General features: G+C 37.2%; 1 protein-coding gene across 6 annotated transcripts in view; it reads right to left on the bottom strand.

Moving 5' to 3' along the window:
• Window positions 1-19,271, bottom strand: part of TRPM3 (transient receptor potential cation channel subfamily M member 3) — a 288,168-nt gene that overhangs the window by 75,527 nt on the left and 193,370 nt on the right. For all 6 annotated transcript variants that reach the window (XR_004409582.2, XR_004409581.2, XM_033010188.2 and 3 more), the window contains exon 8: window positions 16,249-16,372. Coding sequence is in view for 4 of the 6 variants with exons in the window: in XM_033010188.2 (XP_032866079.1) it covers window positions 16,249-16,372 (124 nt within the window). In the remaining 2 variants the exon portion in view is untranslated. The remainder of the gene's footprint in view (window positions 1-16,248; window positions 16,373-19,271) is intronic.

Here is a 19,271-nt window from a genome sequence, read left to right as displayed (position 1 = left end):
AAATTGCAAGTGCTGAACAGCTTATCACCACAGGAAAACTAAGGGAAGCACTTTGCATGTATTGAACCACATACCGGCCTAATTTTCCAACTTTGCTTGCCTGCATGCCTCAGAAAAACAAACCCACTGCAGCAAAACAAATTGCTGCTGTATTAAAAATAAAATAGAACTATGGAATTTAGTTAGATTAGAATAAAAAGGCTGTCTTTCCACAGTAACTGTTACTTTATTATTAATTTTCGTGCAATTCAAGTAGTAAAATAAAGAAAAAGATGAACAATTGGGAAAACAGATGGAAGTGGAAAGAATGCTCAGACTCATACCAGAATTGTTATCATTTTGGGGGTCATGCTCAAGACTGAACTAGGATTTTAGACAGAACCAAGGTAAAATATGATGATACTTCATTTTAAAATTCTGTGAGTTTAGCAGCAAAGATTCAGTTGATACTGTGAACTTTTGCCCACTCTGAATGTACATAAAATTTTAGGATGGTAAACAGATATGTTCAGCCTCTCCTTATGGTTTCAGTTAACTGTAACTGTTCATGGCTGTTTTTGCCATTTTCTCTTTGTGACAAATACACTCTTGTTTGATCTAAGTGAACTTTGGTCCAGGCAGATTCTCAGGAAGCAGGCCTAATCGAAGTTAATTCTGATGTGTGAGGCTAACAGTGAGAACTCAGCACCAACCCCAAAAGATGGTTTGGCTGGAGAGTGGGCAGATAAGCAGCCAAAAGTGCATGAACACAGCAGAAAATCGGACTACGAATCAACCACTTTACACTATAAATATCTGCAGCCGTCAGAGCCTGTTGAGCTCTCCCTCCGCAGGAGCTGGCTACGCAGCAGTGATCTCCCTGGAGCAGGATGACTGTCAAGGTTACCCCTCGACGCTAAGAGATCCCTTACCTCACACCAGGCATCGATGGGTTGGCAAGCGACATTTTTTGCATGCACGTAACATTTAAGATACATACAGTAAGTTTATGCTATAACCTTTGTATCCCATACTAACTTTAAGTGTAGTAAATAGTAGAGCACTGACTACCAATCCTTCTATATTTACTACATATTTTACATAGCTAAATTTACTGATCATAACTCAATAAACTAACTACTAGATGAGATCTGTCTAAGTGATCTCTGACTCTTCTGTGACACTCTTCAGTCACAGGTCCTGAAGATGATTGTGGAGAACCTGCAGCACCTTACTAATCTTACTATGCATTTTTTTTTGAGAAACTTTTCACATCTAGTCATCCTTTGAACTGTTGCTTCCCAGGCTGGTGAAAAAGTTTATCAACCTGGACCTCATAGGCAGGTCTTTGCCCTGCGATGCTTTTGGGAAGATGGATTTCTTCTTTTCATTATTGAACTAACACTTGACCAATGCTTTTGTTCATTCCCAAAGTGGAGGATTTAAAACAGGACTGCACTGTAATTACACAAGGAGACAATTCTGTCATAATGTTGATAAAATCTTTATCCTTGTTGGTAAAATCTTAGTTCCGATCTGCAGCATTCTTCAGGTATAACTTGTTTGCCTTGTATCTTTGGCAGATGTGTTGGTTGCTTTCACTACTGGATATCAGAGGTATTTGAATATAGTGACATTTGCTTTTAGATGGCTAAAGGAACATACTTCAGCATTCATGGCTCTGCAAAATAAATTTTGGAAGATGAGGCTTAAAGCTGAACCATTTGTATCATCATCACTTCTACTTTACCTGGCAAAGTCAGATCATTATCAAACCAGGTAGCTGCAGCTTTTATTCTCCTACAGTAACTATTTATGATCCAGGAAGAAGGCAGCAGGACTGGAGAAATATCGCTGTTATGTTTTGAGTCCCAGATTAGCTGTCTGTGAGGAACCCTGAGCATCTCTAGCAGACCTAAACTGCTTATCCAATGCAGCTTTGTTCGGCTGCTGTTGTGCTTGAATGATTCATTAAGAGGCCTGCACACTTCCCCCCTCCCTATCTCAAAACTTCTATTGGAAATTCAGCCCTAAATGCTACCCCGTTGCTTTTTACTGTCACATCTAAATGTGGATAAAAAGAGAAAATAAACAAGCTTTGCAAAACACTGAGTGAGGCAGAACAGTATACAATTTATTGTCAGGTGAGATCCTAGTGCCTCGTGACAAAGACTCTCTTCACCTTTCCAGAAAGAAAGCATGAATTTTGTTTCTGCATTTTTATGAGTACAGTTATGAGGAGACAGCAATTGTTCCTAAAATGTGGATTTACTTCTTTACTTACACAACTTTTGTAGTTTTGCCAGCATCCTTTAATTTCTGTAGTCAGAAGCATGAGGAAACAGGGACACATCCTGAAGTATTTATGCAGACTTCACACTTAGAAATGTTCAATATGTCTAGGTCTCGAAAAACCCATCTGCCTGTCTTGCTGGAGACCTGATCTTCTGGTAATTTCTTTTCCTGCTCTTAACAGGTAAGATATTTATGTTTGCAATATACTCATCTGGTTTCAAGAGTCGTTAGTGTATCTGACATCTTGCTAGTTGCCATTTATAGGTATTCTGGTGGGTAAATCACAGCAGAGAACTGAGACAAACCACAGTGGTGGTGTTAAAATATGACATTGACCAGATCCCTGTTAGAATGGGCTACAGATGCTACTGAACTAATGCATATAAAACTGCTGTGCTAAGGAAAATATCTGGGTCAGTAAACTCTATTCCCAGCTACCTCTTGCTGGATGAATGTCTGCCACTGAGATGCAAAAATAACACTGAAGACTTAGATACCCACTTTATAACTCCTTACTAAGAAAAAATAAAGCTTTTCTTCTTTAAAGGAAGAGAGAGTGTCTAACAACCATTCACATTTAAAAAGACCCATAGTAATCGCATTTAAGCCTGTTGTTGTCTTTGTATAACTTTAGTGAAAAAAAATAAAAGGAAAACCAACCTAGTAAGGTGTGTGTATGAAAACCAGTACATTTAATTATAAAAAAATAAACCCCAAGAAGTTGGGGTTAAAAAGTGATGCATGTTTAAGACTTGCTTACTCTATCAAAAGAAAACAAGGGGTAAGAGTTGCAGTATTAGTCAGACCACCACTAGCCATTCTTTTGCACTGCTGTGAGAAAGGGAAAATAAGTTTAAACTGATAAATTATCTTTATGCTGATCTGATTCAAACAGTATAAAATGGTTTTCTATTTTTCTGAGCACAATGAAATTGTATTAGAGAGAAAAACTATCATTTATCCTACTCAGCTATTTCTTTTGAGCCAAAAAACAATTTATGTTCAAAGAAGGAAAAGATCTAAAAATCAAGTATTCTTTTTTCTCCCAGGGATTTGGGCCACATTATTACTTCCATGTAGCTGGTAGTTTCAATTGTTGATGTAAAACTCAATTATTTTAAAAGAACATTTTTTTTCTGCTCCTCTGCCACTACCTTAGGTATTTTGGGGTTGGTCTTTTTTCGATTTTCTCCTTTTTTTCCTCAGTGTTCACACTATTTATTGCCTTGAAATTACTTTTTCAGGTAATTGCCTGAGGCATCTCAGTGAACAACTGTGAATTCCAACAGCAAGCTTTTTTTTTCATATATTTTTCTTCTCTTCTTTACAAATATAATAGAAGCTGATGTTAACATCCTTTACAAATACAAAACTGTATTGCACCACAATGAAGGAAGAGTTAAATCTTCAGATGAAAACACACCTGAATCAGACAAACAAAAATGCCTTGGAGTCACCAATAAAGGTTGCACCAACAAGCTGCAAAACCACTGTTGACTGATAGGCATCCAGACTTGCTAAATGTAACTCTAATGTATGGATTTCTTTTGATATGCCCATTGCGATCTACTTGCAAAGTACAGCAGATAGCATCTACTTCCAATTCCGGGGACAGGTGGACAAGGACCACTAGCTCTGCTGGGCTCCTCTCAGAAGGAGGTGGCTGGGACCCCAGTCAAACTCCTGAGTCACAAGACTACCTCTCATTTGCCTCCACAAAACCTGCTTGCGCAAAATGCGTGTAGTTTGCCCTTAAAAGCAGGAAAAGACAGCCCCAAGCTCCCCACACTCCCCATCCCAAAACTGGAAAGGTCTTCCCTCTACCTTATTGCAGATTTTACTAAAGTATCTTAATGTGGACAGGATTAACTTCCAGGAAGAAACCTGGCTGTGTCCTAATTCTTCCTAGGAAAATGTGCTAGGAATTCACTGAGCCAAAACAGACCTTCCTCTGCAAGCCCAATGATTGCAGCACACTGGGATACTTACCAGCAATAATTACAGTCCAGCAGGGTAGAAACCTAATTTTCAGGCAGGGTAGATAGAAAGCTAGTGAAAAACCAAAGAGATGGAGGATGAAAAAGCAGCAGGATAGAAGACAAGGCCGGGGGGAGCAGAAAGCAGGGAGAAGAGATTATCTGACCTTAGACTCTATCAAAAGCACTCATTTAAAAACAGCTCTGCTTTCTGTTTAGAACCAGCTCCATTCTTGTTTGACAGATTATTTTTTCTTTCCCTTTCCTCTACATAGTTTCTGTCTCAGCAGGGTCAGTTTAGCCCAATATGATGCATTCTGTTGTTTTCCTGCCTTCACACTGATATTGCATTGCAATTCTATAGGCAAAGTCAGGTAATACTGACTTACCTGAGAGCAGTGAATACAAAACAGACTTTCAGAAATTATTCACACACTGAGAGACACAGATATTACACTGCCATTTAGGATTTCCCAGTTCTGTATGCATGTAAATGCAGGATTACCTTAGAAATACAAATCACAGCTGTCTGTAAGCAGATGTGTACATGTGGTCTCCTTAATGGAAGCTGCCGAATCAAAGGACCAACTAAGAAGAGGATATGTCAAATAGGTGCTGAAGGAAGATATGGTCAAACAGAAAGCAAATGAAGTCATAGGTGAGACAGCCCCTGAAGCGGCAAGAGATACTTAGGAGGACAAGGAATAGGTTGTAATAGGTTGTAACAGGTTCTAATTGTAAAATTTCTGAATTCTTACAACAAGTTCACCTGCCTGGTTCCTCAATAACTGTTCATATTTCCCTCCCTTACTAATCTGGGTAAAGCAGACCTATCTGCTGTGTGTGGAGAGGACAGGATTTGTGAAGTAGACAGGGAGAAGTAGTTTTAGTGCCCTGATGAGCAAATCATATAGACCTATATGAAATTACTTGACACAAAAATTTGTTTGTTTTGCTTCATAGAGTCCTCCTATCTAAATCAGCATAGCTGTGTCACAGTTTTCTGTATTCAGGCCTAGCTGGATATATAAATGATAAACCTTCATCAATATGAGCTGCTACCCTGTAACAGTTTTGTACTCAGAAAAGGACAAAGTTGATTTTACCCCTAGGATGAGAAGCAAGAGAAATAGGTAGATTCAGCAGCCACATTCATCATTAACTGCAGATTTGCCATGTCATAGGATGGGAATTAATGTAAAAAACTGTTCTGAAATAGTTTAAAACTGTTTGATGAAATTAATCACAAGACATAAAAATTATTCCCAACTACCAGCATATTCAGTTCCTCTTTTAATGCCTTTTCTAACCAAAAGGTAAGTCCTTCCTTTCCACCACACCACTTTTCTTCTATGGTTTATTGTGAAAAATCTACTGAGATGGAAGAGCTGCTTCTGTTCAAGGACAGTATAAGGACCCAGGATTGAATTTGAATAGCTATTCAGCACCAGGCTATACTTAGTATTTCTAAAATATTCTATTACATGTGACCATTTGTTTTCTTACAGTAGGGTTAACCTCAACCACTTCAGAGTATGAAGAGTGAGGTGAAATATATTCAGATTTTTAGCTTGTGTTTGTTTGGAGAGAGAGGAAACACTACCAAATCATCAGGGAGAATGCAGCACACACCTGCACAGAAAGGCGTTTTACCCTCTGTCATGAAGAAGATGAGAGATGAGGGAAAAAAAAAAAACATTCTCTACACCTTAGATTGACAGTGCCTGCTGACTAGACAAGGAATAGCTGAAGACAGAGGGAAAAAACAGGGTAGCAGTGATGAGAGAAGAGAAAGCAGTCAGGAGTGCTCTCTTTACATACTATATTCACAGCATCTTAAGAATGTTGCAAATCATGCTTTTAGAGATGGAGTTGTTTCTCACCACCATTTCACTATGATATTAGGGGAAAATATATGGTGATTTAAAATTCATTTGAAGTGATTTTTTTTTCTGCTATCTCCAGAAAAATTTTGATGTCTTTAAATATCACCTCTGACAAACACAAAAATTGTATCCATCTCAGTTACATTAAAAAAAAAAATGTCCCTTTCCTACAAAAAAGCAGAGGCAGTTGCAAATACAACTTGAAACTCCTGTTTGAGAGCACAGATTAGTTCAGCAGAATAGGCAATTCCTTCCAGAGTACATGCTGACATTTATAATTTAGCTAGGCCTACCTGAATATTTCAGAGGAAAAATACCCTGAAAAGAAAAAATGAGAGCTTGATAAAACAAAACATTAAAGGAGATCAGTTATGCAAAGCCTCAAAATGGTTCAGATAAGAGAGGAAAGAATTTCCTCTTTACTTGCAATTAATAAACCTGTTTAACTCAGGGAAATGCTGCTTGATGTAAAGCCACAACAAAGATCAAAGTGAGCAGGTGAGTCAATGGATAATACTGAAGAAGAAAGGGGATGGCCAAATAAGAGCAAATTCAGGAATAGAAAGATTAGAGAGAATTATGTTTAGGGAAAAGCTAAATTAAGTGGTCTGCTATTCTGAGGAGTAAGAAAGAAGTCCAAGTGAAGAAGTAAGAGGGAGCAGATATGAGAGGAAAAGTTTGAATGTTGGTTGTAAAGTTTTAAAATTTTACATCTCCTTCTGTGTTGTGGCAGCACTCCTACATTTCACGTTTTTTTTTTTTTTCATCAAATAATTTGCCATAGACTCATTGGTTGGTAAAAAGCAGGGAATAAACAAAAAAATCAGTGTTTATAGGAAAGGTAGCAATTCTGCAATTGAGGAGCCACCTAGATGCACAGAAAATCATTTGGCAGAAATTACTGTAAATGTTTCTCTTTTGTTTCAGTCTGAGACAGCTGTGTCAACCCCTTAATGACTGAAGAGAAAAGGTTATGAAAATCTCACAGCTCTGTCCCATATAAAAAACTTTATATTTTATAATGTGCACATACTTTTAAAGCCTTACAGCACTGTCAACATTTTGGAATGGAATATGCATCTTTTCCAGTGGAATAAATAACGAAAAATAGGTTTCTGCAGTAAAAACAATCCTTTTCCCATATACAACATGTTTGATGATGTTGTTACATTAGGCCATTTATAACTGTATTCAGGCAGTGACGTATCAGTCCCTGCTTTTAAAGTTGAAGAACATGAGTAAATATAAATTGCAAGTCACAAAGCACATAAGGAGGGGAATAGAATTTAAATCATTGGGCTGTGCATATCAACAGCCTGTGATGATAAACACAGATGTGTTTCCATGTATACCTGCAGTGTTTGAACTGATTAAGAACAGCCACAAAGAGAGAAATGGTTTTGGGTGATGAGATAGGCATTTTCATTCAAACACTGGTTTAATCAATCACCTTGATTCAGGAAAGAAATCTGGAATAAATATGATGTTGTTCACTTCCTCCATCTTTTCTACTGTAGAGAGGGTTCTTGGAGGTATTGACAAGATACTACCTTTATACATTTTCTTCTGAAAACATGAAGTGACTTAATTAGGTAGAAAGGGACACGAGTAGTACAGTGAATAAAATAATGAAGCTTTATCATCCAGAAGGGTCTGACACCTGAATCTCAAGCAATAGGAATTAAGACTCATTGAAGTTTAGTATACAGGAATTCATTAACCCCAGTGGTCCCAAAGCAGCTATTATCCACAAACATCAGTGGTGATGATACAAGAATCATGCATGAGTTCCAGAACATACTGAGGAGAAGCCTGAATAAAATACTTTTAAAATCAGATGTTAGCTGACATGCAACCCCATCAAATGTCTATTTCTCCCAGAAAGCACTCTTATTCTGGAAGATGAGCAGGCACCCATGCCATTGACTGGAGGGGTTAGAGTCAACTTCTATCTATGTGTGCATCTGACCTTCTGAGTAAGACGTGTGTGTGTACAATTTGAGCTTTGTTTTATATTTAGTTTCAGTTATCTCTGGTCTTGATGTGGGTCCTATTAGCTCATTCTGGGAAACTAAGAACTTGCAGCAAATCACAGTCTTAAACAGTTTTACTCTTTAATAAATAGGTTCCTTTTGGCACCTAACCTTGCATCTGCAATGTCTCTGCTCTCCTGCTGAACTAGCAGTCTTGCATAGAACAATTTCTGTAAAAAACAGCCAAGCAAGCTAATGTCATTCTGGGATTTTAGTGAGATAATTTAACCTGTAACCCATCTTTTGCCCACAGATACTAAACAATGTAAAACTGAATTGTTTTTCAAGGCAAAGTCTAATAAAAAAGCCACAAGTGATGTAAAAAACTCATCACAGAGATGGATGGACCTAATATCCTGTTATTTTAAGAGAACAAGAATTCAGTTTGGTCATTCCTACTGCTGTGTATACTGAAAAATTATGCCTTGCAAGTCATTGCCCTAAAAAATGTTGTCTGTAGGACTTACATGCACAAATATGTTTTCTAACCCGAACTGAAAATGCTGACCTTAGAATGAAGTATTGTGAGTTGGTTGGGTGGCAAGAGTATTAAAGTTGGGGACTCTTGCTCCATCTTACACTTAAATTTCTAGTTTTGCTTTGCAGCATATTTTCAAATAGTCCAACAGTACATGATGCCCAGGTTGCTTTGATATAGATGATGCAGGCCTTTGTCTATTCTGTATTAGGTTGACAACAATGTCATGGTAACACACAGAAATCAAGCAGCAAAAATAGCCACAAATTATTTGTTGTCTAGCTGGTTTGCTGGTAGAACTAAGTAGGTAATACTTGGAAAAGACAGCTCACTTAGTGTAAGGTAGTCCTATAGAACAGTAAATTTATAGTTACTGCTGTATCTACACTGAACCTGCATCACATACAATGAGCTCCTTGTCTATAACTGAGATATTATAGCAATAATGAATGGGTCTGCATGCCTGATCTGAAGCCACAGAAAGAGTAATTATATTTTCTAAGAAAGGCAAAAGAAATTACAGTTCCCCAGACACAATAGAGACAGGGAGTAAGAAAGGTTTCTGAACAGTATTGTGAAGTTTATAAACTGCATTGAACCCTTCCAATTCACATATTGCAAAAATTGCTCTATATTATCTACTGTGGAAGTTGCTGTGTCAGACAGTACTGTTTTGTGTTCACTTTCATTACTGGGACAACTGACAGAGCTGTATAATGATTCAGTGTGCATTTCCCAGAATTACTTGTTAATAGTGTAAATGAGGTAATGGATATTTTCACAAGCTTATATTTTTAGAGGGAAAAAAAACTTTCTAAATATAACTCTGTAGCTGCACTTTTAATCATAGAATACGTAGGAAGGGAAGAGATGTGTAGTAAATTGCATTAGTATCTTCTAGGTGACTCAATCTGTGATAATTGTGCAGGCAGTATGCAGCAAATAAACAGAAAATATCTACTTACTGAATGTAAGCAACAGAAGGAATATTGTTCTTTGCAGACTTGTGCAGAAGATGGCCCAGAAGAGGTTCAGGAAGGACCAAATAACTGACTAAATTTTGCACTTTTCCTTCAATGGTAGATCTGACATCCTTGTGCTCTCTCTTAGCAGAAGCCCTACCTCATCTGATAGCAGCTGAAAAGCAGCTGGTAGGATCAAAAGCTTTTCAAGGTTTCAGTATAATACAACAGCTGCCTTTGTCTACTTTTTTTTTTTTTTTTTTGTAAATTAGTGTATATATAGCTACTTTGTTTGTGGAACTTGTTCTCTGAGTTACTGAAATAAAGAACCCAGTCCTAGGATTAGATTTTGTTCTCTGTGGAGTCAATGGCAAAACTCAGCTAACTTCATCTGACCTCTTGGCAGCCGAAAAAAATAATGGTTTTATCCCTTTAGCAAAAAGAAGTCAAATGAGTTTTGCAGAATTTAAAACTACCCTGTAATCATCATCTTAACATTTACTTACAGAGGTAGGGCCTACGTACTACACTAATCATATTGATTTGCACTGACTGAATGGGAGTTTTAACCTTCATGAAAATGAGGAGAGTTGCTACAGTCACTGCTGAAGAGGACCAGCATCTCCATTTAGACATAGAGGATGAATTAGAATCAGTACACTTTACATGGGTAAACTCACAGAGTGTTTCTGTGGGAGAGACAAGAGTTGTTTCAGCAACCAGCAGGCTGGTAGTTACATGATGCTTTCCTAGTCCAGATCTCTACTGCCAAATTACATGCTGTCACATCAACTATACTCCTGCAGGAACTACAGCTGAATTTTACTGCTTGAGAAGTCACCAAGCCCTCTTCTGCCTCCTCTGTAAAAAATATTCCATCAGCATTAAAAAAGCCTTAGCTGAAATAACTTACTTGTTTTTGAAGACAAATTTCTTCTAAAAAATGGATCTGAATAAACTTTTTAACCTTTGGAAAGGGGCAAAGAAATGAAGTGACAATATGATGGTAAATTCTTATAAGTCCATCTGATTTAGCTGATATTGAATTCAGAACATATCTATGTGTATGCTAATAAACAGTTTTAGGTGCTGTTTAATTAGCATGCAAATTCATGCCTGCACATCAAGCTGAAAAACACTGTTTTTGCAGTCAGTATATGATCAAGTCTAGCTCTTCCCTGTATAAACTCTTCCAGAAACATGGACAGGTTTGCTCCAGCCTTTTCAGTCAGACAAAACTGAAAGCACCGAAGATGAATAGGTCTTATTCATAGTCCAAATAAAAAAGAAACTGCTAAATCACTCCACAGCTTCCCAGTACTTTGGGTAAGTAACCAATCTGCTGAGTCAAAAACCTGCATTAGTAAGAAAATATTAGAGTGTGAATGTTAGCCTTGCGACACAGCCTACTCATGCATTGTGCATTTCTGGACAATTTCGATCTATCTCTTCGAAAGAAAACCACAGTAAATACCAAGCACTTTTACAATGCAGGTTGTCCTGATCTCAGCTCCATGTACCCAGATACTTCAGCATGACACCTGCTTTATTTAATCTGACAGCACCAGAGTGGTAAGCTAGTCATGAATTCATCTGGAATGACCTATTATCGTACATATACACTCGGCAACACAAAGCAGAAGCAAGGTTTACACTATCTGCAAGCAGCCATTACATTTGTCACAGTGACCGTACACTGAAGTACAGGAATAACAGAGAAACAGAGAGGCAAGTGAAAAAATATCCATTACTTGCTGAAATGAGATAGAGATGGGATTTTATTGATTCACTTTTAGCAAGAAACTAATTAAATTGTGTCTGTTGCCTCTATGTGGAAATGAGTTTCAGGAATTCATGGCTGCACACAAATGTATGCCCACCATCCATGCGCTCTTCATTCTGCAAACCCTTCTTGTAATGCAGTGGTGTGCAACTACACTATTAATTTGCTTAATGTAGTAACTGAATCTTCAGATATTACAGAAAACAAATTGGTCATGGTATTAATAAGAAAACAAACTTAACCATCAGGCAGTACACAGTCTTTACTGCTGGTGTTAATGTGCCTTTTTTTAATTACTAAAGTATTAATATTGGACCTATCCTGATTCACGTCAAATGCCTTTTCTATTAAATGGATGTAAGATTATGTCTATTCACTCTGAAAGCACTATTTTGGAAGCATTAATTTTATGACAAATGTATCTCACTGCAACAAGTGTGGTTTCCAGGGACATGGACCTTTCTGGCTTGCCAAAGTTGCCTTTCCCAGTGCCTGCCCGATGAAACTCCACAGATGGACCCATGCAGATTGTTGGAAAGCACATTCTGGCTTCTGAGAAATTCACATTGTGATTTGTGAACAAAGCACTCCAGCAACATGCCAGTCTAAGCTGCAAAATGATTAAATACTACTAAAGGAATGGAGCAGGCTGTATTTGTCAGAAAACTCAAACCCCGGAATTACTGTCTTTAAGGGAAAATAATATGACTAATTTATTTACTGAGACAGAAATAAGTACTCCTTTTCAGAGCTGGAAACAGACTTCTGAACTATAACCCAACACAATGTATTTTCAGGGACTATCTGAAGTGAACTCCCCTAGACTACCTTGAGGGATTCCCTTCCTTGATGCCACTTGGCTCTGGGGCTCCAGTGGGAAATGTCCCTGAGTCCTCAGGCAGTGCCCTCATCTGCTCTTTGCATTCTGTGACCAGCAAGATAACCACAACAGAATGAAAAGTCAAAAAACACTCTGGAAGATGGTCTAATTCTACTTAACCTATTTATTTATATATTTACTTATTTATCTATTTATTTATTTATTTATTTCTCTCTCTTATTGTAGTTTTGGACTAAGTGATAGGAATGCAAATGTCCTAAGCAAAAAAAAATTGTTTTTTTTCTTTTTTTTTTTTAATGGCAGGCAAGGCATCATCAAATGAGCTGTTATAGCTTCTCATGAGCTGCATGCCAGAGATAGGAACATGTAGAAAAAATATTCATGGTTCTTTTTGAAAAAAAATGTGGAGTAGACTTTACAATATTACCTTCTGCCAACTTAGCTTTAGTGAGCCTTCATGCTCCTATTTTAGGAACTTCTTGGCATAATTTTTTTCAAAGAATTCTCTGTAAATATGGCAGTAGATAATCTATCAATTATGTACAACACACTCTCTTAACCTTGTAATCTACAGTTATATATACAGATCTGTATCGTCTACTTCATTTAAAATAGATTTTTATACATAGACCTCATTAAGCACCTTGGTCCAAATACATTTCTGAATATAAACTCTGATGCTTGCAGTATCAACACCACTAAGTTTATGATTCAATAAAAACTACTCATTAAATTAAGAAGTGGAATTTGCTGTCTTGCAAACCTAACAGACTTAGATCTCTCATCAGCTATGGCCTCACCTTATCATCTAGCCTGTGTACCCAGATTTTATTCAACAAATGAACTTACACTTTATCAAATAAATGGAACACCACATCATAATGATGATTCTCTCTGAGTATACAATTCAGAGACCATTCTTTAAGACTGAAGTCCAAAATGTCAGAGCTTGAAAAATCTGATATTCTGTGAAGGGGGTAATTTTTTGTTATGATTATGTTTTTTCCCTGGCCACCACACCTATGTCACAAGGGTTGTCAGTCTTTTTAACACATTCTAAGTAGGTAGAGTAGGATTATTTCACAGATAGCTTTTTGTTCTTTTCCAGAGATGAACTTGTATTTTATTTTCTTTTTCCACGTGTGATTCATCTGTATTTATGTACTTTACTACAAGAACATTTTCCTGCCTGTAGCCTGTTTGTACTTAATTGTTTAGCTGTAATATGACAAGACTCCTGCACTGTCTACTTTGCTCCCTATGAATTCACCAGCCACAAAGTCAGGCAGTCAGGCATGCTGACCATGAATTTAGGGAAAATAGCCACGATAATTTGGCTGTTGCTGAGCTCTCTAAGACATTCTTTTGCATCTTCCTTCTATTTGTTTCTTTAGGAAGAGGGGAGATCAGACTAATGATGAAGTCAGTTCATCAAGCAATGTTTTGTCTTATGCACAGCCAAATCAAAAGGTCAAGGCTGAGGAAGGACAAGAGCTGGGACAGATGAGGAAATATGAAATGTCTGGATTTGTGGAACCAAAGAATTCACCACTCACTCCTGGGAATACTTCACATCTCTAAGGGCATTCATCTCCTCCGGTAATGCTGTCTTCATCACTATGAGTATTGTCTTTCTCTTACATTCATAGACAAGGTTATGAGTCTTAAAGGATATCATTAACCTAGCAACCACACCTCAGACATAAAATCTTTCTAGCGTACCACTGTTAAAATTAACACCCTGAGTACAACTGAGGTACCAGAGGGAAATACTTGTTTTAATGTATTCTCTTTACATATGGTTAGGTTAGTGGTATACATTCAAACTCAGAACACCCAATTTGGGGCAAACCTTCTCACAGCTAATTGCTCTTCATAAGATGTGCAGGTAAAGAATGTCAGTGGTGACAGAGGTTACACATCTCCTAAGAAACTTGTAACAAATGCACAACCTTACTTGAAATAAAAATTGATGTGAATACTGCAGACAAAAACCTCACAGTTAACTGCAGGAGCAGAGTTTGTTCAAAGAATGACAACCAGTTCTGGATTTAGATGGCTGGAACAATCCAGAATTGAATTTTTCCAGTCCTGATAATTCAATGTCTGCCTTTACTTTCTATTCCTCATTCCTTCCTACCTTCTTATTATCCTGCCTTTATGCTTTTCCTCTTCCCTGCCTTCCTGTCTCCCTTGCTCCCTAGCTTTTGCTCTCCCTCTCTCTCCCTCCCTTCCTCATTCCTTCCTTCCATCTTCTATCATCAAGTATGTTTTTTATGTTTTTATGCAGAACACTGGTTCACAGGTAGGTCCCATATGTACTTATTATTATTATTTTATTTGTTTATTTGTTTATTTCATTAACAGAAATGGTCATAAAAGAATTTATGCTGTTTCCCTAGGTTGGTTCTGTCTGCTAATCACTGAAAAGAAATGTTACAGAAAATTCAACATTAAGGTAGACTGAGTCACATATGTACTACACATGTAAAGCAAACTCAAGTGCCATGGAGGTCACTGTACATCTTGACAATCATACATGGATAGGAAAAGTATTTCTGTAGCACAATCATATTTTTTTGAGAGTCTTCAATACAAAGAAGATTTTGGAATTAAAAAAAAAAAAGAAAAAGAAATTAAAAATAACTTTATCTTGATGTAGGTCACCTAGGGAAAGGATGACTAGTCTATACCTTATGGGCTGCACTGATTGCTTATGAATAGCTAAAGGTTGTTTAAAGTCTGCTATATGGTTTGAATTCTGATTGTGGGAAGAAGAAGACATCAGGGACTGCTGTATGTACAGTTCCATCAGCATTGCATTGGTGCAATGGAACTGCATGTTGCTGTCATGTCTTCACTGAAAATTTGTCCTTGAGATCCTCTCCACTCTGCCATTGTCCAAGGTATCTACCAGGTGATTGCGGTACATGTGAATAATTAGTAATGCATGAGGAATGATGACCACTTTTTGATGGATGCACAAACTGAACAGAATACCGTGCTGTTAGAACTTAAACCATATAAAGAAATATCTTCAATTTTGCAAAGCTCTCTCTAGAAAGGCAGCCTTTTTTTTCTAACACTTCCTAACTATTTTTCCCTGTTGCCCTCCAGTGGTATTAATCACTCTATGCCATACTTTTAACTAAAATTAAAAGGCAGTGCAGAAGATGAAGTCACAAAACAGTTTCAGAAAACGATTCCTCTCTAAAACAACTGATTTAATCTTTCCTCTTGAGTGTTACCCTACACAAAGAAAGTGTTGCTGACTGTCATCAGGCTGGAATTCCAGGAAGCTATGATGTGAACCAAAAACATGACGTAAAAGAAAGATTCAGTTACAAAAATGAAGCATGTCTATTTAGTCAGTTTGTAAGAAATAAAAATCCCTGGAATTGAATCCCAAGTTCTTTATAATGTGATTTGGCTTCAAAAATGCTTCTGCAAAAGCAGCGCATGGAGCTCCCAGAAACTATTGAAAGATTTTGTGTTCCTCAAGACAGTACAAGTATATGCTAGAAGGATACCCTTGCCATTGCAGAATAGGAGCCTTGGAGACAAGCTGTTTTCTTTTCTGGTCACACAACTCCATAATTAAATAATATCTGTAGTTATACTTGTGCAACTCTAAAGTGTCATTAAAATATTATCCCAGTGACAGATAAACACCTATGCTTCCTTGTGAGGTTTTCTGTAGTTGAATGAGGTAGAATTTTTATCATGATATGCCTGAGGATGACTGAAAAGCAATAATATCCATACCCTATTATCTGGATTTTGTCCTGTCAAAGGAAATGTAAAGGAATTTACAAAGGGAACAGATCTGTTGGATTAATCACTTTAAATGAGAAAACATAGATTAAAGCAAACAAAAGTCAGCATGATATAATATCCTTTTAGAGTTCAGATCACAGTGATCAGATTTGTGAAACCCTTCAACAGGCATCTGAAAGACTTGATCAAAACAATGCATTGAGCTTTCTCTTTGCCTCTAAGGAAAGTGTGAACATACCAGCTCCTTCTTCTTCATGCACTCCATGAGGACAATGAAGAGGTGCTGTGCCTGGGTTCGGGTGTATGTGAAAGTCTTCTGTATGGTTACTAGCAACTGGTCCCTCAAAGATTCATTGATAAGCCTGAAATTCAAAAAGAAAAAATAAAGTAGAAAAACAGACATGGGGGAACATTGCAACTTCAGCCAAGGGTCAAACAAATGAGTTAGACAACAAATCACTGCATGTTGTTTTGGGAAGGTTTGAAGGACAGGAATTGCTGAAACCACCAGAGACAAACTGGAAACCACTGTTCTAGAAAAACACATTAATCATGTTGGGCTGCCTTGTCTCCAAACTTTTTATTTAATTTCCCACACATAGCATGACAGAAGGTCATTCAAACTATCAGCTGTGTGGGATTTCCTAACAAAAACAAGAATCACAGTGACAGTCTGGATTTGAGGGAGACCAACACTTCAAGGTGAACTGAAGACCCCTTTCTATCAGTGAGTTGGTGGAATTCAACTCATCATTCATTTAATGAAACTGGAAGCATTTGCGTTACCAGTGTTTTTGATTTTAGCTTCAACTTCTCAACAGTTTCAACCTATCTAATCGATGCTGCACAGGACCTGGTAAGAAAAAAAAATTAAAAAATTTCTCTGTTCCTGAGTCCACTTGAAACAAGCATTTTGCTTTTGTTCATGTTGATCTTCTAGGAGTTTAAAGAGCAACCATTTTTCTATTCCTTTTCAGTGCTAATGTTAGTACTTGCAAAAAGTGGCCTAATAGCAGACATAAAATAGTAATATTACATAGAATATTAGTACTTGAACCCTACCACTTGATATAAAAAATCTGATTCCTCAGGACTGTTCCGGGCGAAACACTGCTGTTCCTAATGTCTTACAAAATATGGGCTCTAATTTAGAACACGTATCCTTTGATGCATGAAAGCTTCTACACTATAGAAGTTTTCTCACTTAAGAATTGTAACTGAACATTTCAGTTTAGCTGAGTCAGAAGATTTTACAGGATAAGTCAATGTTGATCATCTAGGGGAATGAAAATTGGAGAATCTTCATGACTCATATTTTATGATAGAAGATAAACAAAGATTTAGTGTTGCAGAGGCTGTGAAGAATTATCAGAAGCAGCACAGTATCTAAAAGTCATTGTTAGCTTATGGCAGCTGCTTTGGGAAAACAATGACCAAACTTGTTTATTTCATATTGTTGGTAAAAGTAGTCTGTACTTCTCTGCAGCAAGGAAGCCCAAATGAGACTGCAGGATATGCATTACATGACTGAATTTCAAATATTATTTAATAACTATCTAGTCTTTATATCTACAGCAAACATGTCATTAGAAGAGACAATGAATGGGAATGGGAAAGAGGTATAGAGGTGCACAAGAGAATATAGAAGGCCTGGCATATGGTGTGCGTATGATCTCTACACTCTAAATTTGACTTTGACTGTAAATATCCCTGTTGAGTGGGACTTCCACTTCATGAAGAAGACTGTAAGGCATATGTCAATGTGTTTGAATTAAAATGAGTTTACATGGGGTTTTAGACCACGCTGTGGATCACTGTTCTTTCTATGCCTGGCTCCTCCTGTTGTGTTCTACTTTATTACAGACTCCTCCTGAACGGAAAGTCTACTGCTGCTCTTTCTCTTTTCTTGGAGTAGTATGTCCCCTAATGTGCTTTTTCCTGGGATACTGGAGAGGTAACAACACTGCAGTTACTGCTCACTCACTATGTAAGCACTCCTTCCCTGCAGAGTGACCTGCTGCCATCACAAAAAAGGCAGCATATGATGAGTTAAAACCTCCAACCCTCTTGGTGGGCATCAGTGAGAGCTGACAGCAGAGGACCTTCTGTGTTATGGTTATAAGAAAAATAACCTGACCTCCTCTATTGAAGCAAGGATGTTGCAAGCACATGGGAACATGAAACAAGATGTCAGAGCACAGGTAGAAATGTAGATTCACTCCATGTTAAAGAGAACCAACTTGGAAAGGCTGACATCCTGAAAAGCAGTAATATACTTTGAGTTGTTGATTAGTAGAACATATATGATATAAATTCTGAAACCCCTTTTTTAGGCTCTTTAAAAAAATATAGTTGGAAATTTACATAACCAAGAACGCTGTTCTTAACAAAATGGTGCTTCACTGCAGTGGTCTAGAACTATGCAATTTTGCATCCTTCAAGCTAAGAAAGGAAAAGGGGGTTAATCACTAAGAACAAGTTTCCTAAAACCAAATGAATAATCTGAACAGAGATTTAATTAAACTTCTGATTTCATTTGTAAATGAAATATGAAAGTGAAGTATATGAAAACATACAAAGTATATGAAAAAATACATGGAATTGGAAGAATCTGAAATTAGAGAACTTCAGAAAACTTCCAAAGATCCTGGGATGAAACCCATCTTGTTTTCACATCATAATGTAATTTTCCTTAAAAAAGTGTAGAATCAAAATCTGAAATTTAATTTCAGAAATTGTCTCTCTCTCAGGCTAACACACACAGAAAGCAAGAGAAATTTGCTTTCACAAGCATTCCCTAAAAGCAGAATTTAGTCTGGAAGCTTCGTAACCAGCCATCACTTTCCTTTCCTGAATTAAAGCTATCAGAAACTGCATCATATCTTAAGTTTAAACAGCACATAAAGCAAACTCCATGTGAAAAATGTGGCTTTTTTTAAAAAAAAAAAGTATCAAGAAGTGATTCCCTAACTACAGGGGTACACATCTTTTGAAGTATCACTGCTCGGAAACTTCCTGTTGTCACATCTGATTTATGCAGTTTTCTAGCCTTACTAAGTGCTTTTTTCTTTTTTTTTTTTTCAACATCTCATTGCTCTGCAATTCTACAGCAAGCCTGTTCAATGTCTTTGTGAGATGAAAAACTTCAAGTGATTGGAATCAGAAATAGCAACAGTAATATCAAGCTTTCTGATAAAGTAATCATATTTGAGTTAAGCTTTGTGTAAACTGAAATCAGTAATATCAAGATTATATCACATT

This window comes from Tyto alba, unplaced genomic scaffold (assembly GCF_018691265.1).
Source record: "Tyto alba isolate M040663 unplaced genomic scaffold, T.alba_DEE_v4.0 Super-Scaffold_13, whole genome shotgun sequence".
Classification (NCBI taxonomy): domain Eukaryota; kingdom Metazoa; phylum Chordata; class Aves; order Strigiformes; family Tytonidae; genus Tyto; species Tyto alba.
The sequence above is the reverse complement of the archived record's forward strand: the minus strand, read 5'-3'. Positions and strand labels throughout refer to the sequence as shown.